General features: G+C 37.9%; 1 protein-coding gene across 1 annotated transcript in view; it reads left to right on the plus strand.

Moving 5' to 3' along the window:
* The first annotated feature begins 222 nt into the window (after positions 1 to 222).
* ADAM18 (ADAM metallopeptidase domain 18) overlaps positions 223 to 26,763 on the plus strand; it is a 175,872-nt gene continuing 149,331 nt past the window's right edge. The window contains exons 1-6 of the mRNA XM_045997442.1: positions 223 to 277; positions 839 to 915; positions 9,198 to 9,253; positions 19,828 to 19,906; positions 20,783 to 20,859; positions 22,004 to 22,181. Coding sequence (XP_045853398.1) covers positions 223 to 277; positions 839 to 915; positions 9,198 to 9,253; positions 19,828 to 19,906; positions 20,783 to 20,859; positions 22,004 to 22,181 — 522 coding nt within the window. The remainder of the gene's footprint in view (positions 278 to 838; positions 916 to 9,197; positions 9,254 to 19,827; positions 19,907 to 20,782; positions 20,860 to 22,003; positions 22,182 to 26,763) is intronic.

Below are 26,763 nucleotides of genomic sequence, written 5' to 3' on the forward strand. Positions count from 1 at the left end.
AGGCATAAGCTTGTGTCTGGTGCTTCCCTTCCTTAGAGCTGTGGAAGCCGCTGATCTACTCTGGAGCTCTAAGGGTGAGCCAGCGCGAGCTGAAAGCAAGCACAATGCTCACCCGCCCGAATGGGCCAGTGTGCTAGACTTTCCTGAGTACTCCTGACCACGAGCCTCAGAGCTGCCCAACGGCCTTCAGCCTCGGAGGTGCTGGCAGCGCTCCGGACAGCCATGTTCCTTCTGTTTGCACTGCTCTCTGTGTTTGGAGGGCTGCATGCCCACTTGGGTAAGACCACTGGAGCCTCGAGTTCCTTTTCCTTTTGCCTCCATGCAGGGCCAGACTTTCGGAGGAGCAATTTCATTTTCTCTGGGACCCCTACTGCCCCCACTCCCGGATCCTCTGCTGGTGCCTTCCCCCCGCATCTCGCCCTCCCGCAGGTTAGAGTACGTGACTGAGGATGTTACCCAAAGCATCCACGCTCCGCATCAGAAGTGGAAGGTCCTAGTGGCTGAAATGCAGGCAGTCTTCCTGGGTCAATCCGTCTGTGGCCAGAGGTTCTAGAGGTGTGAGCACTGCCCTTAATTTATTCCTCAGAGTCCCAAGGAAACGGGCCCTGATGTGGTTCTGGAAACAAACAAGATGGCCCTATAGAACTGTAATGTCTCATTTTTATTTATTTGCTTGGATCTTAGCCATTTTCAGTGTGCCACTGAAAATCTAGTGAAAGTGGGCACATCTATATAAATTCACTTACATTTTGAGACCCCACCATATACTGAGGATTAAGAACCCATGCTTGATTGAAAGAACTTTTCTAGAAGAAAAAAAAAAATTTTCCTACTGCAGATTCTGAAGAAATATTACTGCATATCACAGTTCCATGGAAGATAAGGTCGAATGAGAGTGAAGATTCAGAGAAGCAGGTAAATGACAAGAATATTTGTTTTATAATTTAATTTTTAAGTCTCTTTTTATTTACTTTTGTATTAAGCCAGATCATACTGCTCTATAGTCACTTGCAAAGTAGAGTATTTTCCCTGTGCTATTTTGTACATTCTGATCAGACCTCCCTTCCCACACTTCTTCTAACTCCTGTGCCTTTCTCACTTCTCCATCTCTTCCAACATACTGGTACACATCTTCCAATAAATATTAAACTCTTTTCAGGAATCATACTAGTAGAAAAAATCAGTATGAAATATGTATAACAATGGCCCAGCCTGTAATTTATACACATTTGTGAATGGCCACCAAGTGACAGAAAAAATAGTCTTGAGGAAAATTTGACCCAGAAACAAAAGGGTTCATGGAAGTAATGGCCAAAGAAAGAAAGAAGAAGAAGAAGAAAAGAAAAAAATTCACATTTGCTTTCTTATAATGATATTATAATAAATAAATAATACATGTAAAAAGTAGTTGAAAGAATGCTTACTTGTTATATAAAAAATGATTAAATTGAAGGCATTCACTTTGATTATTTTCTTGGCTAAAATACTTCAAATTAGTATAGTTATAATGTTTTGCATTATAAACTGGAGGTTAAAGGGCTGTAGTCAATATACGGTAACTCTGAGAAAAATTTTCTGGTTGAAGGAAGAATTTCTGAAAAAAGAGTAAGTTAAAAAATTAAGAATTCATTTAACTCTATTTTGACACGCAAAATTGGAACTTATAATGATTAAGTTCTACTATTGAACAATTATAATAAAAATAAAATGTATGTGAAAATGTACTTGAAAATCACAATGAAATAATTTCTTTAGAGTAGTTTGATATACTAATCTCATTTAGTTCTCAAATTAACCTTCTGAAATAGGATATGTATTCAAATATGTATATATGAATTTTTAAAAAAGAAGATTAAAAATGTTAACAGCATCAAACCTATGTTTCAGGACATGAAATCTAATCTTGATGACTGCAATTCCATTACAAGTAAACTGTTTTCTGTTGAAAAACTTTTACATGAGAAGTTTTTTTTTCTGATCTACTTCAGTTTGTACATAGCCATTGAATGACAACTTAATTTTTTAAAAAAAATTTTAAAGATTTTATTTATTTATTTGACAGACAAAGATCACAAGTAGGCAGAGAGGCAGGCAGACAGAGAGAGGGGGAAGAAGGCTCCCTGCTGAGCAGAGAGCCCAATGTGGGGCTTGATCCCAGGATCCTGGGCTCATGACCTGAGCCCAAGGCAGAGGCTTTTACCCACTAAGCAACCCAGGCGCCCCTAAAAAATTTTTTTAAAGAATTTATTTATTTTGGAGAGAGATAGAGTATGAATAGGGGGAGGGGCAGAAGTAGAGAGAGAGAATCCCAAGCAGACTCTGCACAGAGCGAGGAGCCAGACAGGGGCTGGATCCCAGGATCCTGAGATGATGACATGAGCTGAAATTAAGAGGTAGATGGTTAACCACTGAGTTACCCAGGTACCCCTGCATGATCACTTTAAAGTTCAAACTGTTGGGATGCCTGGGTGTCTCAGTCAGGTCAGTGGCTGCCTTTGGTTCAGGTCATGATCTGAGGGTCCTGGGATTGACTGCTGCATCAGGCTCCCTGCTCAGTGGAGAGCCTGCTTCTCCCTTTCCCTCTGCCTGTCGCTCTGCTTACTTGTGATCTCTATCTCTCTGTCAGAAAAATAAAATCTTTACAAAGAAACAAACCAAAACCTTCAAACTATTTGCTTCAAATGCCCCTCACAAAGCATAAGGTGATATTGCAGAAAATAATTTTACACAATGTGTTCAGTACCTGTCTACATTTTTTGTGTTCTATATATGGAATTCCATAAGCTGTTTTTCCCTCTGGTAGAGCATCCTAATATGCTTTGGTTTCTGATGGTAGACCTCCTTTATCTCTCTTGTTTTCTTGTTTTCTTCCTTTAATACTTTATCATCTTTTTAAAACATTTTTATTAGGCATATAAAAGATTCTTTTTTTTTTCATTGACTTTTGGTATGTCATGACAACCATACATTCCACTAAAGCAATGGCTTAGATTTGGGGCTATTACAGGCCTTATGCAGAAGGTGTCCAACCTTCAAAAGTTTATCTAAGTATGTTTGTGAATAACACTGGGAAGAATGTCTTCAGTTGAGGAGAGTAGTTAGAGTGGGTTTATTTCCTTCTGTCAATATCTTCCTGCAAAAGACCATTGTGAACACACCTGTAGACAAACAAGTTAGGTTTACTAGTCATTGCAGTAGAGAGAACACAGACCAGAAGGACCAATAGGGGAATCTCAGTGAGGTGTTAGAAAGGCATTATAAGATTTAGGCTTAAGAGATTTGGGAGAGGTTTTAGGAAGCAGGCCTTTGCTCTGGTGTGGATGGAGTCCAGGAAGTAAAGGTAAGTCTGTGATTGTGTATCTTAATAAATCTTATCTAGGAGAAGGAAAGGGTAAATAATCCTAAAGCTATAATTATTAAGAAACAATATCTCCTCAATAGCTCAATAAAGGCATACTTCGCCATTTTTTCTGGCTTGGAAGACGTTTATATTTGATTCATATTTAGACACAATTGTGAAATTGCCTTGTTTTTGTCTTGGCCCATTATTGTCTCACTGTGGCTGTATGTGATGTTGATGTTTTATGAATATGTTTATGTTCAACAATAGAACATCAAGGCTAGCTGATAGGACCAAATCAACTATTCAGTACCAGGGACTGCTTTTTCCTTTTTTTCCCTTTTGTAATTAATGTAAGTTAGATTATGTTAGACCTTAATCAAGGCTATACTTTGAAGCAGGAATTGAAATCATAAATGGCAGAAGACAAGTGGCTTATAGATATATATATTAAGTTTAAGCTGTCCTGGTAGGGGGCAAAAGCTACAAATAGGACTGGTTTTACTGAACCCATCCCCCTGACAGGGGGTGGGGCAATTCCATATAGGTGGCGTTACCTGAGAAACAGCACTGCAGGCCCCTCCCCCCAGAAAACAAGCTAGAAGAACAGGTAGACGACAATCCTTATGGATCCCATAAGACTATAAAATCCCAATGCCAGGGGAAAATTTATATTGAGTTTCAGGTGTGGTCTCACAACTTGTTTATTTTTCAGATAAAATTCTCTTTTTTTTTCTTTTGCTTTTTCTCTGTTTTTTTTAACCTTCTCACTTCAACTAGATGTTTATTATATCAGCTTAACTTGTATTGTTTCACACCTATATTTTTTTACAGATACATGATTTATTTTAGTCCTTTTTTTTTTAAACTCTATTCAATTTTATCTATGTACAAGTTTTACCAAAAATGCTGTGAATGAGATACTGTCCAAACTGGATACAGGAAAACAGAGATAAGCTGGTAGTAACACTTGAAAAAAGAACTGGAGGGATTAATAATGCCATGAAACATTCCAATGTCAGAATTATTGGGATCCCTTAGAGGGTGGAGGGTGGTGGCTAGAAGGTAGATTTGAGCAAAATATAGCTGAGAACTTCCCTAATGTGGGGAAAGAAACAAGTATTTTAGTCCAACAGGCAGAGAGGACTCCTCTCAAAATCAATAAAAATATATGAACACCCTGACATGTAATAGTGAAGCTTGCAAATTTTACAGCCAAAGAAACTATCCTGAGAATAGCCAGGGAGAGGATGTTCCTTACATATGGAGGGAGGAACATCAGAAAAACATCAGACCTGTCCACAGAAACCTGGCAAGCCAGAAAAGACTGGCAAGACATATTCAGGGTACTAAATGAAAAGAACATGCAGTCAAGAATACTTTATCCAGGAAGGCTGTCATTCAGAATGGATAGAGAGATAAAGAGCTTTCAGGACAGGCAGAAACTAAAAGAATAGTGACCACTAAGCCAGCCCTGGAAGAAATATTAATGGGGATTCTGTAAGCAAAGAGAGACCCCCAAGAGTGGTATAATCCAGAAAGTAACAGAGACAATCTATAGAAACAGAGACTTTACAGGCAGTACAATAGCAATAAATTCATACATTTCAATAATTACTCTGAGTGTAAATGGGCTGAATGCTCCCATGAAAAGGCACAGTGTTTCAGACTGGGTAAGAAAGCATGACCCAGAGTGGGAGGAGCAAGATGGTGGACCAGTAGGAGACCTAAATATCATCAGGTACCAGGAATTCAGCTAGTATAGTTATCAAACCATTTGGAACACCTGCAAACCCAACAGGAGATCGAAAAGAATAGCAGCAATTCTATGAACAGAAAATAATCACTTTCTGGAAGGTAGGACATGTGGAGAAGTGAATCTGAGGTGATACATTGGAAGACAGACTGCTGGGGGAGGGGTTGGCTCCTGGCAAGTGATAGAGAAGCAGAGCACAAAATCGGAACCTTCAGAAGTCTGCTCTACAGAGGGACATCGCTCCAGAGGCTAAGCAGGGAGGATGGAATCCTCACTGGGGCACTGTAATGTCAGGACCCTCAGGGATCACAGAAATACTAGGAGTGCCTGACTGTGGCAGAGCTCCCAGGTATTGGAGCAAGGAAGCCGGCTGCAGAGACAGAGCTGAGGAGAGGGCTCTCAGCTCGGGGTTGCCATAAACCATAATCTGAGGCACAGGTCACTAGTCTTCAAGCAGGGACACCTCAAGTGGCAGATCCGGGGAGACCTTCCCCTCCCCCCCGCCTTCATCCACCAGGAGGAGCAGTGCGGGAATGTGCTGCAGGCATCTGCTGGGTTTGGAGACTCCAAATGGGGCCATATGCCAGAGATAGAGATTGATTTATTTTATACCATTGTGTGTGGAGGAGGTGCTTGATACGGTTTCAGTATTCTTGATTTTTGAGTCCTGTTTTGTGGTATAATGTGTGATCTGTCCTAGAAAGTGTTTTATGTACATCTGAGAAGAATGCACATTCTTTTGTTTTGGTATAGAATACTCTGTGTAGAACTTTTAAATCCATCTGGCTTAATATTTTTTAAGACCAGTGTTTCCTCGTTGAATTTCTATCTGGTTGATCTATTGGGGTTAAATCTCCTACTATTTTATATAGCCTTTTTGGGGGGAGGGTGAGAGACAGCATGGGACTGGGGAGAGGGGCAGAGGGGGAGAGAGAGGGAGGATCCCAAACAGGCTCAAACAGGCACGGAGACTGACACAGGGCTCAAACTCAAGACCCTGAGATCATGACCTGAACTGAAATCAAGAGTCAAATGTTCAACTGACTGACTCACTGAGCCACCCAGGCCCCCATATAACTTTTAATTTCTCTGTTTAGATACATTGATATTTGCTTTATGTATCTTGGTTCTCCTGTGTTGGGTGCATATGTACTGATAAATGTTATACCTTCATATTAAATTGACCCCTTTATCATTATGTAATATCTTTACCTATTATTACAATCTTTTTTTAAAAAGATTTTATTTATTTATTTGACAGACAGAGATCACAAGTAGGCAGAGAGGCAGGCAGAGAGAGACAGAGAAGCAGGCTCCCTGCTGAGCAGAGAGCCCGAAGCGGGACTCGGTCCTAGGACCCTGGGATCATGACCTGAGCCAATGGCAGAGGCTTAACCCACTGAGCCACGCAGACACCCACAGTCTTTATTTTAAATTCTATTTTGTTGGTTATGAATATGTTATGCCAGCTTTTTTGTTTCTATCTCATGAACTATCTTTTTCCATCCCTTCGATTTCAGGTTGTGTGTGTCCTTTCTTCTGGAATTCATCTCATGTGGGTAGAACATGGATAGGTCTTGTTTTTTTAATCCATTCAGCCACCTTATGCCTTTTGATTGTAGAGTTGATTTACATTTAAAGTAATTATTGATAGGCATGTAGTTATTGCCATTTTGCTAATTGTTTTTTGGCCATTTTTGTAGTTCTTCTCTATTCTTTTCTTCCTCTCTTATGGTTTGATATCTTTTGTTAGTGCTATGTTTAAATTTCTCATTTTACTTTTGTGTAGTTTACTTTTTTTATGTATTTGTGATTATTGTGAGGTTTACATATAACTTCCTATTTTATGTTTTGAGTTGACAGCAACTTAAATTGGAACACATTCCAAAACTTTAGTTTTCTCCTTCTCTCATGTGTTATATTCTTGTCACATGTTGCGTCTTTTTATTACCCTCCAACTAATTCTTGTAGTTTTAGCTAATTTTATTATTTCTGTCTTTTAACCTTCATACTTGCTTTATAAGTGATTGAGCCACTACCTTCACTATGTGTTTACCTTTTCTAGTGATCCTTTTTAATTTTATATGTTTTCCTGTTATTAATTGGTGTTATTTCTTTTCAGTTTAGAGAAGTCTTTCTAACATTTCTTTTAAGCCCAGTTTAGTGGTGATAACTCCTTTAGGTTTTGCCTAACTTGAAATCTTAATCTCTTATTCGATTCGGAATAATGGCCTTTCCAGGAAGAGAATTATTGGTTGGAAATTTTTTCCATTCAGACACTTGAATATGTCATATCACTCTCTTCTGGCTTATATAGTTTCTACTGAAAGACTTATGAGCTCTCCTTGCATGTAGTAAGTTGTGCTTCTTTTGCTGGTTTAAAAAAAAATCTCTTTATCTTTAAATTTGACCATTTTAATTGTAATATATCTTGGTGTGGATCTGTTTGAATTTATTTTATTTAGGACTGTCTAGGCTTCCTGGACCTGTATATCTGTTTCCTTCCTCATTTTAGGGACTATTTCAGTCACTAATTCTTCAAATAATTTTTCCGGCCCTTTCTCTGTCTCTCTGCTCCTTCTGGGATCACTATAATCTAAGTATTATTCCACTTGATGTTGTACCAATGGTTTCTTATTTATCTTCATTCTTAAAATTCTTCTTTTTTCCACTGCTCTCTCTGGGTGAATTCTCTTGCTTTGCTTTTCAGCTCAATGATCCAGTCTTCGGCTTCATTCAGTGCTGTTGAACCCCACTAGTATATTTTTCATTTCAGTTATAGTATTCTTTAGCTCTTTAACTTCTGTTTGGAATTTTCTTATATTTACTATCTCTTTGTTGAGGATATCCCAGTGCTCATTACATTCTTCCAAGTTTGGTGAACATCTATATGACTGTTACTTTTAACTCTTTATCAGGTTGATTGTGCATTTGCATTTCATTAATGACTTTCTGATGTTTTGTCTTTTATTTGGAACATATTCTCCTATCTCTTCAATTTTCTGATTTTCTGTATTTGTTTTTATGTATTAGGCAAAGCAACTACCTCTCCCAGTCTTAAAGGATCAGCCTTTTGTTGTTGTCACAAGGAGCCTAAAAACACAGTCTCCTCTGACCATTAGAGTTACATCCTCCAGTTTGATCACTATAGAAGCTGTGAACACTCATCTGTCGCACAGGGGTTGGCAGAGCTGGCACCCATGCCAGCCAGATACATCACAGAGCTGCACTGAGGCCCTGGGTGGGTGGGGGGTGGTGTCTGGCCTGACTGTAAAAAGAGCTATGCTGCCATAACATGGACAGTATTCTTAGTTGGGTGTGCCCAAAAGCTCTAGCAAGTTAGAGAGATAGTTCCAAGATGAGGTCCACCAACACTGACATTAGCAAAGTAGGATGATATTCTTGCTATGGCACCCCCAGCTTCTCTCTCCCCAGAGAAAGTTCCAGTGGTTTACTACTTCTCTGGTAGGTACTTTAAGTTTAGTAAATGGGTCACCTTTACATATGGTCTAGATGATTTTCAAATTAGTGATTTTGCTCTCGGTCCCAGGGTCGGCAGTCCTGCATGTGCTCTATTTAACAGTGGGTTCTCCATGCTCTACAGTTCTGAGGTTTTCCTGGATGTAATCTCTATTGGTTTTCAAAGCCTGGTATTTTGGGGGCTCAGTCTCTTATGTAGGGTCTAACATTTTGAGGTGTCTACTGTGTAGCACAAACCTCTGACTCCTTAGGAAAATCTTTGTCTTCCTTCCCAATTATGTATCACCCTTCTGGAGTGTTTTTTGTTTGTTTTTGTTTTGTTTTGTTTTGTTTTTGGCAAGATTGTATCTCTGCCTCTCCTGACCATTGCAATGCTGTCCTTTTTGTTTTCTCCTGTAGAGTCCCTATTCATCCAGTTTTCCATTTTTCTTCAGAGTAAATTACTACATATGTAGTTATATATTGGTTGTATCCATGGGGAGGTATGAGTTCAAGATTTTCTTGTGTTGTTATCTTGAACCCAGACCCCCCCCTCCAAGTGAGTCTTTTTGTTAACATGAGAGAAAAGTATCAGTTTATATATTTCTGATTTACTAAGTCATCTTTATTTGTTTATTTTAGGTGATTTATATCATTATAATTGATGAAAAGCCATACACTCTGCATCTCAGAAAACAGTAAGATATAATTTTTCATTAAAACTCATATTTTAATTTTTAAATATTTTGGTATACAATTTAAATTACATAATGCAATATAATGTAGAATCCTTGATCAATTTGTTTTTCAATTAGGATTAATTAAATCTTGAATAATGGAAGAGTAGAATGTTGAATGATAGAATGCTGCATTTTAATTTTCTGGCTTGTTATTGTCACATTAAGAACTAAGTTGCTTATTTGTAAATCTTCAATTGAATATAAAGTTATTAAACCCAAGAACTGCAAGTTATGTGTTAAGTGTGCCTGATGTTGGGGGGGAGGCAAGATGGTAGAGGTGCTGTTTCAACCAGTCCCATAAAGTGAGCTGATTATCTACCAAAGAACTCTGAAATCAGCCTGAGATCAGAATTATACACTTCTGGATCTCTATGGGTAGAAGATGCCAGTGGGCAGGTAAAGCAGAGTGGGAACATCAGACTGATTTTGGAAGATAAACAAAAGGGAGAGGGAGCCACCAGAAGTGACAATGGAAGGTAATACCCCAATACTAGAGTGCCCTGTGATTGGGGACCAGCATTAACCTGGATTCAGGTTTTCACTCAAAAAGAGCAAAAGATTTTAAGGTGAAATTGGTGGAATCTGGTGGTTAGGGACAGGGGCATAAGTCCACAAACCCAGGAAGGACACTGCTGGCGCTGAGCCAGAGAAAGTGCGGCAAAGAAGTTAGGCATTGGTTCCTGAGCCGCCAGTGTGCATGAGAGAGTCTGGTGTGGACACCATTCAGCGCTCTCTAAAACCACAGCCTTTTGCACTCCGCACAGGCACTGAACTACTGGGGTCTGAGTCATGCTCCTCACCCTCCCCTGAGAGAGGTTGGTGCAGGCCCTAGCTGGTACTTCCTAGGATCTGAAGAGTCTGAACATTCCCAGCCCAGTCCAGCATGAAAATCTCAGTGTGCTCTCTCTGGTTGGGACCTCTCTGGTGGTCTGGACCTGCCCAGTCATGGCAGAGGCAGCTGCTGGAAGCTAGCTCTCTGGACTAGTACTTCTCATAGTTTTGGTAACACTGAGGTACAATCAGGAGCTCCTGTGACCCTGAGACTGTGACTGGGGACATGCTTTGCTGACAACAGAGGGGGAGTTTATGTGCTCTGGAGCATCCACAGGGGAACAGACTGAGGCTTCTCTCTGAGATGGAGGTCTGGGTCAGTTTGCTTTCCTCTAAACCGCCAAAGAACCACCAAAAGATGCCAAGGGGAGAAAAACAAACAAACAAACAAACAACAACAACAACAAAACAGAAAACAAAACCTCCAGAGAGCAAAAGCCTGAAAAACCAGTTTCCTTAGAGCCCAGCCCCTTGATAGGGGACAGGAGGAATCAACTCTAACAAGACAGCCTGAAAAAGCACGCGGCAGGCCCCTCCCCAGGAAAGCCAGCCAAAACAACACAAAACAAAACAAAAACAAGAGGACAACCACCACTACTTCATAGATACAACTTTTATTTTTAATTCATTCCCACTATTCTCATTTTTTCAATTATTTTTATAATTTTAACCTATTTACCATCACAGTGAGATGTTCAGTACAACAAATTCTATAATAACTTTTTTAAAATATTTTATTTATTTGACAGAGAGAAATCACAAGCAGGCAGAGAGGCAGGCAGAGAGAGAGGAGGAAGCAGGCTCCCTGCGGAGCAGAGAGCCGGATGCGGGGCTCCATCCCAGGACCCTGAGATCATGACCTGAGCCGAAGGCAGAGGCTTTAACACACTGAGCCATCCAGGCGCCCCTATAATAACTTTTTAACTTGAACTTTTTTGATACATATTCCTGTGTTTTTCTTTTGCTTTTCTATTTTTTTTTAATATTCTTATAGAGATAAGCTTCAAGGTAATCCTCTTTCCACAGTCAATACTATCCCTATATACAAGCCAGTTTTAATCCCCCTTTATCTCAAGAAAGTTGAGTCCTTTAACAAAGATATCAAGATACACCCAGGAAAAATCAAAATAACCTTCCTGGGCCACACTGAGAATTTATAACCACCCTCCCATCTTTTTATTCTGTCAGTGTTTCTGTGTATTTGTTTTTGTTCTGGTACTATATAAATCTTATACTTGTGGTTCGTTTTGGCTGGGTTCTTTTTTTTTTCCTTGTTATTTACTTTTGTCAGTCTTTTTTTTATTTTTTTGGAGTTTTTGTTTGTATACTTTATAAATCTTATCTTTAGGGCCCATTCGGGCTGGGTCTTTTATTTTTTCTTTCTTTTTCTTTCTTCTTCTTCTCTCTCTTTCTCTCTCTCTCTTTTTCTTTTTGCTTTCTTTTTGGTGGGGAATCCCGATTGCTCAGAAATGTTCCAGGGTGCACCTTGCCTGCACCATGGTTGATACATTTAGCTACACATGCCCTCAGCCATCTCTCACCAAAATGACTAGGAGGAAGAATTCCTAACAGAGGAAAAATTCAGAGAATTTACCCTCTCCATCAGAACTATTGGATATGGACATAAACTGTATGTTGGAAAGGGAATTCAGGCTAACAATTATCTAGGCAATGGCTAGGTTGGAGAAAGCCTTTAATGACATAATGGAATTGATTAGGACAGAAGTGAAAGCCACCAGGGAAGATGTTAACAATGCTCTCAATGAGATCCAATCTAAATTCTCTAACAGCTAGGGTAACTGAGGCAGAAGATAGAATTAGTGATCTACAGGACAAACTGATAGAGAAAAAGGATCAGGAGGAGGGTGAAATCAAACAACTTAGAAGCCATGAAACAGTAAGGAAACAAATGATGCTATGAAAAGTTCCAAGGTCAGAATTATTGGAATCCCTGAGAGTGAGGAGAAAGAAAGAAGACTAGAGGATATAGTTGAACAAATTCTCCATGAAAATTTTCCCAATCTGGTGAATGGAAACAGTGTTTGTGTCCTAGAGGCAGAAAGGTCTCCGCCCAAGATCATAGAATCTAGAAAGATCTCAAGACACTTGATTGTGAAAATGATGAATCATAATGTTAGACAGGAGCTCTTGAAAGCAGGTAGGGGGAAGAGATTCCTTACATACAGAGGAAGGTCCATCAGAATAATGTCAGACCTGTCCACAGAAACCTGGCAAGCCAGAAAGGGCTGGCAAAACATGTTCAGGGCACTAAATGAAAAGAACATGCAGCCGAGAATACTTTATCCAGCAAGACTGACATTCAGAATGGATAGAGAGATAAAAAAAACTTTCAAGACTGGCAAGGTTTAAAAGAGTATGTGACACCAAGCCGGCACTACAAGAAATATTAAGGGGGGTTCTATAAAAGAGAAAAAAAACCAAGAATATTTATGGAGACCATCTATAGAAACAAAGACTTCACAGGTAACATGATGGCAATAAAAACATATCTCTCAATAATCAATCTAAACATGAATGGCCTAAATTCACCCATAAAATGGCACAGGGTTGCAGAATGGACAAAATGATAGGACCCATCCGTATGTTGTCTACAAGAGACCGATTTTAAACCTAAGGATACATCCAGACTGAAAGTGAAGGGATGGAGAACCATCTTTCATGCCAATGGGCCTCAAAAGAAGGCTGGGGTAGCTATTCTCATATCAGATAAATTAGATTTTAAACTAAAGGCTGAAGTCAGAGATACAGAAGGATACTACATCATTCTTAAATGGTCTATCCACCAAGGAGATCTAACAATTGTAAATATTTATGTCCCCAATATGGGAGCAGCCAACTACATAAGACAACTGTTAATCAAGATAAAGAGTCATATTGATATGAATACATTAATAAGTAGAGGAAATTAACACACCACTCTCAATAATAGAGAGATTATCCAAGCAGAAAATCAATAAAGAAATGAGAACATTGAATGACACATTGGACCAGATGGGCCTCATTGATATATACAGAACATTCCACTCTAAAACAACAGAATACTCATTATTCTCGAGTGCACATGGAACCTTCTCCAAAATAGACCACATACTGGGTCACAAATCAGGGCTCAACTGATACCAAAAAATGAGATTATTCCCTGCATATTCTCAGACACAATGCTTTGAAACTAGAACTCAAACACAAGAAAAAGTTTGGAAGGAATACAAACACTTGGAAGCTAAAGACCATCCTACTCAAGAATGTTTGGATCAATCAGGAAATCAAAGAGGAACTTAAAAAATTCATGGAAACCAATGAGAATGAAAACATATCAGCCCCAAACCTATGGGATACAGCAAAGGCAGTCCTAAGGGGGAAATATATAGCCATTCAAGCCTCCCTCAAATAAAATAGAAAAATCCTGAATACAACAGCTCTCTTTACACCTCAAAGAACTGGAGAATCAACAACAAATTAAGCCAACCCCACACACAAGAAGGGAATAATCAAGATTACAACAGAAATGAATGAGATAGAAACTAGGGATACAATAGAATAGCAATTCTAATTCTAATTCTATTGACACAGCAATGAAACAAGCTGTTTTTTTGAAAGAATCAATAAGATTGATAAACCACTGGCCAAACTTATCCAAAAGAAAAGAGAGAGGACCCAAATTAATAAAATTATGAATGAAAAAGGAGAGATCACAACACCAAGGAAATAGAAACAATCATCAGAAATTATTATCAACAGTTATATGCCAATAAGTTAAGCAACCTAGATAAATGGATGTATTCCTGGAAAACTGTTAACTCCAAAACTGAATCAGGAAGAAACTGACAACCTGAATAGACCAATATCTAGTAACGAGATTGAAGCAGTGATGAAAAACCTCCCTAAAAAACAAGAGCCCAGGACCTGATGGATTCCCTGGGGAAATCTACAAAACTTTCAAAGAAGAAATAACACCTATTTTCCGGAAGCTGTTTCAAAACATTGAAACAGAAGGAAAATTTCCAGACTCTTTCTATGAAGGCAGCATTACCCTGATCTATAAACCAGGCAAAGACCCCACCAAAAAGGAGGATTTCAGACCAATATCCCTGATGAATATGGATGCCAAAATTCTTAACAAGATCCTAGCTAATAGGATCACACTGTACATTAAAATGATTATATACCATGACCAGGTGGGATTTATCCATGGGATGCAAGGGTGGTTCAACATTCGCTAATCAATGTGATAGAATAAATCAATAAGAGAAGAGAGAAGAACCAGAACCTCTCAACTGATGCAGAAAAAGCATTTGACAAAATCCAGCATCGTTCCTGATTAAAACACTTCAAAGCATAGGTATAGAGGGAACATCCCTCAACTTCATAAAATCTATCTATGAAAAACCCACAGCGAATATCATCCTCAATGGGAAAAAGCTGACAGCCTTCCCTCTGAGATCAGTAACATGACAAGGGTGCCCACCCTCACCACTCTTGTTCAACATAGTATTAGAAATCCTAGCAACAGCAATTAGACAACAAAGAGAAATAAGAGGTATTCAGATTGGCAAAGAAGAAGTCAAACTCTCTCTCTTCACAGATGACATGACACTTTATATGGAAAGCCCAAAAGACTCCCCCCCAAACTACTAGAACTCATTCAGTAATTCAGTAATGTGGCATGGTATAAAATCAATGTACAGAAATCAGGTGCTTTCTTATACATGAACATTGAAAATAGAGAAAGGGAAATGAGGGAATCAATTCTATTTACTATAGCACCAAGAAACATAAGACACCTGGGAATAAACCTAACCAAACAGGTAAAGGATCTGTACTTGAGGAACTACAGAACACTCATGAAAGAAACTGAAGAAGACACAAAAAAATGGAAGACCATTCATGCTCATAAACATTGTTAAAATACCTATATTGCCTAGAGCAATCTATATTTCAATGCCATTCCAATCAAAATTCCACGGACATTTTTCAAAGAGCTGGAGCAAATAATCCTAAAGTTTGTATGGAGTCAGAAGAGACACTAAATTGCTAAGGAAATGTTGAAAAAGAAAAACCAAACTGGGGACATCACGTTGCCTGATTTCAAGCTTTACTACAAAGCTGTGATCACCAAGACAACATGGTACAGGCATGAAAACAGACACATAGACCAGTGGAACAGAGTGGAGAGCCCAGATATGGACCCTCAACTCTATGGTCAAATAATCTTCAACAAAGCAAGAAAAAATATACAATGGAAAAAAGACAGTCTGTTCAATAAATGGTGCTGGGAAAATTGGACAGCTATGTGTAGAAGAATGAAACTTGACCATTCTCTTACACCATACACAAAGATAAGCTGGAAATGGATAAAAGACCTCAGTGTGAGGCAGGAATCCATTAGAATCCTAGAGGAGAACATAGGCAGTAACTTCTTTTACATTAGCCACAGCAATTTCTTTCAAGACATGTCTCCAAAGGCAAAGGAAACAAAAGGGAAAATGAACTTTTGGGACTTCATCAAGATCAAAAGCTTCTGCACAGCAAAGGAAACAATCAACATAACAAAGAGGCGACCCACGGAATGGGAGAAGATATTCACAAGTGACACTACAGACAAAAGGCTGATATCCAAGATCTATAAAGAACTTTTCAAATTCAACACACAAAAAACAGATAATCACATCAAAATACGGGCAGAAGACATGAACAGACACTTCTCCAATGAAGACATACAAATGGCTAACAGACACATGAAAATATGTTCATCATCAGTACCAATCAGGGAGATTCAAATGAAAACCACATTGAGATACCACCTTACATCAGTTAGAATAGCCAAAATTAACAAGACAGCAAACAACATGTTGGAAAGAATGTGGAGAAAGGAGAACCCTCTTATTGTTGGGGCAAATTCAAGTTGGTGCAGCCACATTGTAAGACAGTGTGGAGATTCCTTAAGAAATTAAAAATAGAGCTTCCCTATGACCCTGCAATTGCACTACTGGGTATTTACCCCAAAGATACAGATGTAGTGAAAAGAAGGACCATCTGTACCCCAGTGTTCATAGCAGCAATGGCCACAGTCCCCAAACTGTGGAAAGAACCAAGATGCCCTTCAAGGAATGAGTGGATAAGGAAGATGTGGTCCATATTTACTATGGAGTATTATGTCTCCGTCAAAAAGGTTGAATATCCAACTTTTGTATCAACATGGATGGGACTGGAAGAGATTATACTGAGTGAAGTAAGTCGAGCAGAGTCAATTATCATATGGTTTCACTTATTTGTGGAGCATAAGGAATAACTCGGAGCACATGGGGAGATGGAGAGTAGAAGGGAATTGGTGGAAATTGAAGGGGGAGATGAACCATGAGAGACTGTGGACTCTGAGAAACAAACTGAGGCTTTTGGAGGGAGGGACTGAGGGTGGGGTGAGCCTGGTGGTGGGTATTATGGAGGGCACATATTGCATGGAGCACTGGGTGTGGTGCATATGAATTCTGGAATAATGAAAGGAAATTAAAAATAAATAAAAATAAAAATTAAAAATTAAAAAAAAGTTTAAAAAAGTGTGTCTGATGTAAAATCACACATAGTTATGCATCAAGTGGTTATTGGTGGGAAATTCAACTAATGACTTTTTATGAATGTGTTAATTATATTTGTGTTTATTTTGGCAACTTTATTGGGTACATTCATATGTCGTAAAACTCACTCAAGTGTATAATTTAATAATTTTTAATAACTATATACAGTCTTGAAACCAGCTACCATAAATCAGTTGTAGAACATTTCATATCCTATGTAAGATCCTCATGCCATTTCACATTTAATCCCTGTTCCCACCCACAACTCCAGGCAACACTCATGCAATTAATGTACTTTCTGTCTCCTAATTTGCAGTTTCTCAACATTTCATGCAAGTTGAGCCAAACAACCTCTTCTTCACCTGCATCTTTGGAAATATATATTTATAACGACTGCAATTTGTCTGCCTTACATCTCCGTAGTTGAACTACGCTGAAGAAAACTCCCAACTTATGACTATTCTCACCTAATTCATGACCATTGAACATATGTTGGTCTTTAATGTCTGTAAAACTCGATTAAAATGTTTTCTGAGAAGAAAGTCTTGTTTTCTTATAAGAAACTTCTTCATGTTTCTGAATGCCAGTTATTTTTTAGTCTTCATTTTCCTTGACCAAATGGCAGTATTTTTATTAGCTGATCAATATCTCCTCCAAAAATACTTTCTTTATTTGGCTTCAGAACACTGCAGACTTCTGGTTTAATTCTTACCATTGTGTTTACTCTCTCAGTTTTCTTTGTTTCATCCTGTTTGTTTTTTAGATTCTTCCCCATCTCTCCAATCTTAGAATACTCCATGATACTTTTCTTGAATCTTGTTTTCCCTCACTGCATTCAATCATTTGGTTATTTCATCCCCTCCTGCAGTTTTAAATACATTCATGTACTGATTATTCCCAAGTTATATCTCTACTTTATTCCTCTCCAATGAACACCATATTTATTTATCTGACTACTTATTTGATAATCTGGTGTTTGCTAGAATTCTCATGCTTATCACATCCATAATGTACTTCTTTTTTAAAAAGATTTTATTTATTTATTTGACAGACAGAGATCACAAGTAGACAGAGAGGCAGGCAGAGAGAGAGGGTGAAGCAGGCTCCCTGCTGAGCAGAGAGCCCGATGTGGGGTTCAATCCCAGGACCCTGGGATCATGACCTGAGCTAAAGGGAGAGGCTTTAACCCACTGAGTCACCCAGGTGCCCCCATACCTTACTTCTGATATTTTCCCAAAATTTAGCCTTCCTACAGTCATCTCAGTAAATGGCAACTCTAGTTACTAAAACAAAACCTTGGAGTCATCCTTGATGTCAATTTTTTCTTTTGTTTTCCTTTACAATGGATTATTTCCCACAATAGATTATTAAATTCCATATTCAACCTTCAAAATATACCTGTAACTGGACCTCTACCACTGCTGCTGTTTTAGTTCAAGTCACTATCATATCTTGCCTGGATAATAGCCTAATTGCTCTCTCTGCTTATTTGCCCTACAGATAATTCTCAAGATGGCATTCAGTCTGATTGTATTAAAATGTTGGTCTGTCTCCCTCCCAATCCCATCTTGTTTCATTTATTCTTCTCCTATCCCCCTACCCCCCATGTTGCTTCTCCATGTCCTCATATCAGGGAGATCATATGATAGTTGTCTTTCTCCAATTGACTTATTTCACTAAGCATGATACGCTCTAGTTCCATCCACGTCGTCGCAAATGGCAAGATTTCATTTCTTTTGATGGCTGCATAGTATTCCATTGTGTATATATACCACAAATGACTCTTTTTTTTTTTTTAAAGATTTTATTTATTTGACAGAGAGAGATCACAGGTAGATAGAGAGGCAGGCAGAGAGAGAGAGAGGGAAGCAGGCTCCCTGCCAAGCAGAGAGCCCGATGCGGGACTCGATCCCAGGACCTGGGATCATGACCTGAGCCGAAGGCAGCGGCTTAACCCACTGAGCCACCCAGGCGCCCCCACAAATGACTCTTAATCTCACAAAACAAACTGGGGGTTGCTGGGGGGAGGTGGGATTGGGAGAGGGGGAGGGGGCTATGGACATTGGGGAGGGTATGTGCTATCATGAGTGCTGTGAAGTGTGTAAACCTGGCGATTCACAGACCTGTACCCCTGGGGATAAAAATACATTATATGTTTATTAAAAAAAAAAATTTGGAAGGGGAGGCGAACCATAAGAGACTATGGACTCTGAAAAACAACCTGAGGGTTTTGAAGGGTCAGGGGTGCGAGGTTGGGGGAACAGGTGGTGGGTAATGGGGAGGGCACGTTTTGCATGGAGCACTGGGTGTTGTGCAAAAACAATGAATACTGTTACGCTGAAAAAATAAATAAAATGGAAAAAAAAATGTTGGTCTGAGGGATGCCTGGCTGGTTCAGTCAGAAGAATATGTGACTCTTGATATTAGGGTTGTGAGTCTGAGTCCCATGTAGGATGTAAAGATTATGTAAATAAATAAAACTTAAAAAAAATAACAAAATATTGGTCTGACCCTATCATATATCTGTTTAAAATCTAATGGCTTCTCATCTCTGTGACACCATCTCTTACTACTCTCTCATCTTCAATCAACTTTTTATTCCAGTCACATCACCCCTCAGCTGTTCTTTATATACAGAAGGCCTATTTTGGCCTCAAGGTCTTTTCATTTTCTCCTGTGACTCAAATAACATATCTGTACAAATCCATGTGGTTTGTTTTCAGGTTAAGTTTATTCAGTGAGGTTTTTCATGCCATCCTATCTACCTTTGCAACCAAATTCCCTCACCCAGTTCTTATTTATAACATTTAACATCTAACATGCTAGCAGCATTTGTCTCTCACTATCATGAAGACCAGTGGTTTTGTCTTTTGTTTACTGCTGTATCCCAATGCCTAGAAGAGGATATATCAGTAGGCACCTAGTAAATGTTTGTTAGATAAAGACATACATAGACTCATATGTTAATATCTGATACAGAGGAGTCAGTATGCTCTAATTAAAGCAAATTATTATATGAACTGTAGATATTTTGCATTTATTTTTATTTTGATGTTTATATTAATATTAAATTCATGACTCAACCATTTTTATTTTTGTTTTTCTTAGCTCATTTTTATCCCAGGACTTTTTGGTTTATACATATAATGAAACTGGATTTTTGCATTTAGAGTCTTCATATTTTAAGGTAAGCTCTATATGTCATAGATACCTGTTTTCATATTTTTTTTTATTGAAGTGGCCATATCACTACCATTGGGATATGTCTGTCCCATGATGACAATTTAATACAAATATTTTATTTTGCATAATTATGACCTGTTATGTGGTTGATTGTTGTACATAAAAATAGTACATGATAGAGATAAATCCAGACCTGAAAGAATACTCATTGGCACCTTGGTGGTGTGAAATAAAGAGGATTATCAAATACACTTTTTCCTTGAAAAGCTGCATTAACAAATCTATATGATACAAAATCATTATTTTCTTTTTTTTTTAATTTTATCTTTTTTTATTTGTTTATTTACAGCATAACAGTGTTCATTGTTTTGGCATCACACCCAGTGCTCCATGCAGTATGTGCCCTCCCTATTACCCACCACCTGGTTCCTCAACCTCCCACCCCCCCACCCCTTCAAAACCCTCTGGTTGTTTTTCAGAGTCCATAGTCTCTCATGGTTCATCTCCCCTTCCAGTTTCCCTCAACTCCCTCTCCTCTCCATCTCCCCATGTCCTCCATGTTATTTGTTATGCTCCACAAATAAGTGAGACCATATGATACTTGACTCTCTCTGCTTGACTTATTTCTCTCAGCCTAATCTCTTCCAGTCCCGTCCATGTTGCTACAAAAGTTGGGTATTCATCCTTTCTGATGGAGGCATAATACTCCATTGTGTATATGTACCACATCTTCCTTATCTATTCATCCATTGAAGGGCATCTTGGTTCTTTCCACAGTCATTATTTTCAATTATTTTAACATTTTTAATATTCTGTATGTTAGCAAATACATTTTTATTCATAAAGAATTTATTTATTTATTTTCTATATTGTTTTTTAGATGCATTGCCATTACCAAGGATATTTTGCAGATATTCCAAATTCCCTTGCAACACTCAACATTTGTTCTGGACTCAGGTAATAGGATCTTGCATGATACTTATACATGGAAAACTTTAAAATGAAACTTAGTGGCTAGCAGATATAAATCTGGGAATGTTTAAGAAGAATCTAAATCTGAAAGGTTGCTTTATATCAATATTAGCACTTGAACTCTAGTGTCCATTCAAATGAAATCTCTCCAGGGAATCCTGACTGGAGTTATTTTTTTCAAGATACTGTGCAGAAGGGGATCGTTTCAGTAAAGGAAACTTTAGAACTAAATAATATTGCTGCATTATCTTTCAATTATCTCAAATAGTTATAGAAAATGATATGAATTAGTCATTTCAATACATACATATCGTATGCTTTGAGTTTAGGTGCACTAAGTATCAGACATAAATCAACTAATTAAGAAGGCCCCTGGGAGGTAAAAGCCCAGAGATAAGTTATTTTCATCAGTGGTGGTGGCAAGAGAAAGATATTAAGTTTATTAGAGGGAGACTGGTCCAGAGCAAAGGAAAAAAAAATTCTCCCTAACTTCCTTTTGGTTTTGGTTGCCTGACTTCTAGAATTTGCTCATATCAACTCAGAAAAATTGGCATTCATTTAATGTGGTTTTCATAGATATCCACCTCTTTAAATATACACTCTATATACCTGCTTTCCTTTATTCTAAACTCTGAGACCATGATCATGATTGGAATTCTCAATAAGTACTTGATTTTCAACAAATACTTGATTCTTAACTAATATATCTTGAATAAATATGACTACTACACAGTAATATAAATTAATTTGCAATAAATTTTTCTTTAATATATGAGCAAAAGTAAGGTAGAAGTGATATCTCAGTTACTAATGGTATACCAGAAAAAGTGGGAAAATAAAGTGTGTTCATGATGTGTTTCTTACTATATTTCAAACTGGAATTTCTATTGATTTCATCTTTATAACTTCCATGCCTTTGTTGATGTTCTTTATTTATTGAGACATCATTAAAATATTTCTCTTTAGTTGCTTATATATGGTTTCTTTTAGCTCTTTGAAATTATTTAAATACCTAAAGTTTTTAAATTTAATCCTTTAAATTTTTAAAGTTTTTTTTTCCACATTTCAGATTATAGCTTTGATGGGATCACTTGCAGGGTTTTTATATCATTGCTTTCTAAATATTCAGGGGATTCCTTCAGTTTGAAAACATCAGTTATGGAATTGAGCCATTGGAATCTTCAGCACAATTTCAGCACATAATTTATCAAGTGAAAAATGAGAATCCAGCTATACCACTGTTAGCAGAAAATTACAGCAATATTTGGCAGAAAGAACAATCTTATAAAGATAATTTAAGCTTACAGGTAACATGATGATTCTAATGTAATGACATACTGTGAAATTACTTATGTAGAATTTTTTTGATTGTGGAAAGGAACTATTTAGCTTGGAGTAGAAATATCAAATTTGATATCTTCTTTCTGATTTTTAAATAAAATGCCCATATTACATCTAAAATATATAAAAAATTATACAATATTGTATTTTAGGTTTATTTTAATGTATTATGTTCTATTTCTTGTTTTCTATTTTATTCAAGCAAAAATGGGGATTTTTGAGTAAAATTAAGAAATACAGGAAGAATGAAGTCACTATATAAATAAAGACAATAAAATAAGTCAAATTACCACTACTTTGCTTAAATTACTTTTAATATTTTTATATAGCTTTGTGTAATACTGGAACATATCTTTCTAAAATAGATAATCATTTATATATTATTAAACTCTTAATTTACCTGTTGACTGTATATAGAGTTCCTATGTGACAAATGTTTTTCTTTCATCATTTGGAATTTTTTTTTCCCTTTTTATTTATTTTTTCAGTATTCATTGTTTTTGCACAACACCCAGTGCTCCATGCAAAACGTGCCCTCCCCATCACCCACCACCTGTTCCCCCAACCTCCCACCCCTGACCCTTCAAAACCCTCAGGTTGTTTTTCAGAGTCCATAGTCTCTTATGGTTCGCCTCCCCTCCCCAATGTCCATAGCCCGCTCCCCCTCTCCCAATCCCACCTCCCCCCAGCAACCCCCAGTTTGTTTTGTGAGATTAAGAGTCATTTATGGTTTGTCTCCCTCCCAATCCCATCTTGTTTCATTTATTCTTCTCCTATCCCCCTACCCCCCCATGTTGCTTCTCCATGTCCTCATATCAGGGAGATCATATGATAGTTGTCTTTCTCCGATTGACTTATTTCACTAAGCATGATACGCTCTAGTTCCATCCACGTCGTCGCAAATGGCAAGATTTCATTTCTTTTGATGGCTGCATAGTATTCCATTGTGTATATATACCACATCTTCTTGATCCATTCATCTGTTGATGGACATCTAGGTTCTTTCCATAGTCTGGCTATTGTAGACATTGCTGCTATAAACATTCGGGTACACGTGCCCCTTCAGATCACTATGTTTGTATCTTTAGGGTAAATACCCAGTAGTGCAATTGCTGGGTCATAGGGTAGTTCTATTTTCAACATTTTGAGGAACCTCCATGCTGTTTTCCAGAGTGGTTGGACCAGCTTGCATTCCCACCAACAGTGGAGGAGGGTTCCCCTTTCTCCACATCCTCTCCAGCATCTGTCATTTCCTGACTTGTTAATTTTAGCCATTCTGACTGGTGTGAGGTGATATCTCATTGTGGTTTTGATTTGTATTTCCCTGATGCCGAGTGACGTGGAGCACTTTTTCATGTGTCTGTTGGCCATCTGGATGTCTTCTTTGCAGAAATGTCTGTTCATGTCCTCTGCCCATTTCTTGATTGGATTGTTTGTTCTTTGGGTGTTGAGTTTGCTAAGTTCCTTATAGATTTTGGATACTAGCCCTTTATCTGATATGTCGTTTTCAAATATCTTCTCCCATTCTGTCAGCTGTCTTTTGCTTTTGTTAACTGTTTCCTTTGCTGTGCAAAAGCTTTTGATCTTGATGAAATCCCAATAGTTCATTTTTGCCCTTGCTTCCCTTGCCTTTGCCGTTGTTCCTAGGAAGATGTTGCTGCGACTGAGGTCGAAGAGGTTGCTGCCTGCATTCTCCTCAAGGATTTTGATGGATTCCTTTCTCACATTGAGGTCCTTCATCCATTTGGAGTCTATTTTCGTGTGTGGTGTAAGGAAGTGGTCCAATTTCATTTTTCTGCATGTGGCTGTCCAATTTTCCCAGCACCATTTATTGAAGAGGCTGTCTTTTTTCCATTGGACATTCTTTCCTGCTTTATCGAAGATTAGTTGACCATAGAGTTGAGGGTCGATTTCTGGGCTCTCTATTCTGTTCCACTGATCTATGTGTCTGTTTTTGTGCCAGTACCATGCTGTCTTGATGATGACAGCTTTGTAATAGAGCTTGAAGTCCGGAATTGTGATGCCACCAACTTTGGCTTTGTTCTTCAATATTCCTTTGGCTATTCGAGGTCTTTTCTGGTTCCATATAAATTTTAGGATTATTTGTTCCATTTCTTTGAAAAAAATGGATGGTATTTTGATAGGGATTGCATTAAATGTGTAGATTGCTTTAGGTAGCATAGACATTTTCACAATATTTATTCTTCCAATCCAGGAGCATGGAACATTTTTCCATTTTTTTGTGTCTTCCTCAATTTCTTTCATGAGTACTTTATAATTTTCTGTGTATAGATTCTTAGTCTCTTTGGTTAGGTTTATTCCTAGGTATCTTATAGTTTTGGGTACAATTGTGAATGGGATTGACTCCTTAATTTCTCTTTCTTCAGTCTTGTTGTTGGTGTACAGAAATGCAACTGATTTCTGTGCATTGATTTTATATCCTGACACTTTACTGAATTCCTGTACAAGTTCTAGCAGTTTTGGAGTGGAGTCTTTTGGGTTTTCCACATATAGTATCATATCATCTGCGAAGAGTGATAGTTTGACTTCTTCTTTACCAATTTGGATGCCTTTAATTTCTTTTTGTTGTCTGATTGCTGAGGCTATTTATTCCAGGGCTGCAGGGTTGGTTCAACATCCGCAAATCAATCAATGTGATAGAACACATTAATAAAAGAAAGAACAAGAACCATACGATACTCTCAATAGATGCTGAAAAAGCATTTGACAAAGTACAGCATCCCTTCCTGATCAAAACTCTACAAAGTGTAGGGATAGAGGGCACATACCTCAATATTATCAAAGCCATCTATGAAAAACCCACCGCAAATATCATTCTCAATGGAGAAAAACTGAAAGCTTTTCCGTTAAGGTCAGGAACACGGCAGGGATGTCCATTATCACCACTGCTATTCAACATAGTATTAGAACTCACACATTTTCTACATATCTTTCTTGGTACTTATATTTAATTGATTTTGATCATATTCAGATAGTGCATTTGACTTTAGTATATGTGTTTCTCTATATATCTTACAGTTGTTTTGTGTAGTGTTTTACAGATGTTCATTAGGTCAATTTATTTGTATTCTTCAAAATTTCTGTTTTCTACATTTTTTTTCTTATAGGAATTCTATAGCTTATGTCTGCTATCACAGCATCCTCTTGTGGGACATTTTGAGCTTTGTTCTGTACTTTTCATTTTCACATCATATTTTATTATTAATTCTTATTTAAAGTAATAGAAGATATGCTTGCCAAACTTTCACTAGACAATCATTATTTTTGTCTAAAAATCAGTGAGAAATTCTAATAATTTTTTTCTCTGAAGGGCAAGCAGGCAACAATTTTCTCTTTTCCAGATCATTTCTAATTGCATTTACACACACAGGCTTATCAAAAAAACAATGCAGAGGTACTCAGTATTAAAATAATGTGTGTATAGACACTTGTGGATAGGGAAAACCAACTACTTTCCATACATTGCATTTTCCTTTTGCCTGTCCATATCCCTTCTCTCTCTCTCTCTCTCTCGTGAAAGCTGAACATGTTACATAACACAGTAGGCAGTAGATATTGAATTAAATATTAACTTTAGGTTTGGAGATGAGCATACCTTGTTGCCGGGTCTCTGGCTTAAAATTTTCTGTTAATATAGTCAGAATATACATCTGCTTATCTATGTTCTTGCTATTGCTACTCTTAGTATACTTACAGGAGCGTCACATTCTTTTTAGTGATTATTTTTTGTTAAAAGTGAATGGTGACTTATTTCACTAAGCATGATACGCTCTAGTTCCATCCATGTCATCGCAAATGGCAAGATTTCATTTCTTTTGATGGCTGCATAGTATTCCATTGTGTATATATACCACATCTTCTTTATCCATTCATCTGTTGATGGACATCTAGGTTCTTTCCATAGTTTGGCTATTGTAGACATTGCTGCTATAAACATTCACATACACGTGCCCCTTAGGATCACTACGTCTGTATCTTTAGGGTAAATACCCAGTAGTGCAATTGCTGGGTCATAGGGTAGTTCTATTTTCAACACTTTGAGGAACCTCCATGCTGTTTTCCAGAGTGGTTGCACCAGCTTGCATTCCCACCAACAGTGTAGGAGGGTTCCCCTTTCTCCGCATCCTCGCCAGCATCTGTCATTTCCTGACTTGTTAATTTTAGCCAGTGAATGGTGATTTTTGAGAGGAATCTTGTTCTGTTTAGCTTTGTATTTTTTCACTTGACTGTTTTGGGGATTTTTAGATAAAATCCATCTCCTCCAGAACTTCCTGCTGTCTTTCCTGTTTTTTTGTTTTGTTTTGGTTTGGTTTGGTTTTTTTGGTACATTTTAGTGCAGGTCATGGATTTGGCATGGAGCAGAGAACAGAGGAATTCTCTGATATTTGGATTAAAACTCAATGTTAGGAAGGCACTGTGAACCATGATTTGGGGATGCAGTCTTCACAAATGTCAACAACATTCTTCTCCAGATGTAATACTGGGTTTAACAGGTATTCCTTACTTTTCTTCCAGAATTAGACCTTT

Source organism: Meles meles, chromosome 2 (assembly GCF_922984935.1).
Source record: "Meles meles chromosome 2, mMelMel3.1 paternal haplotype, whole genome shotgun sequence".
Classification (NCBI taxonomy): Eukaryota; Metazoa; Chordata; class Mammalia; order Carnivora; family Mustelidae; genus Meles; species Meles meles.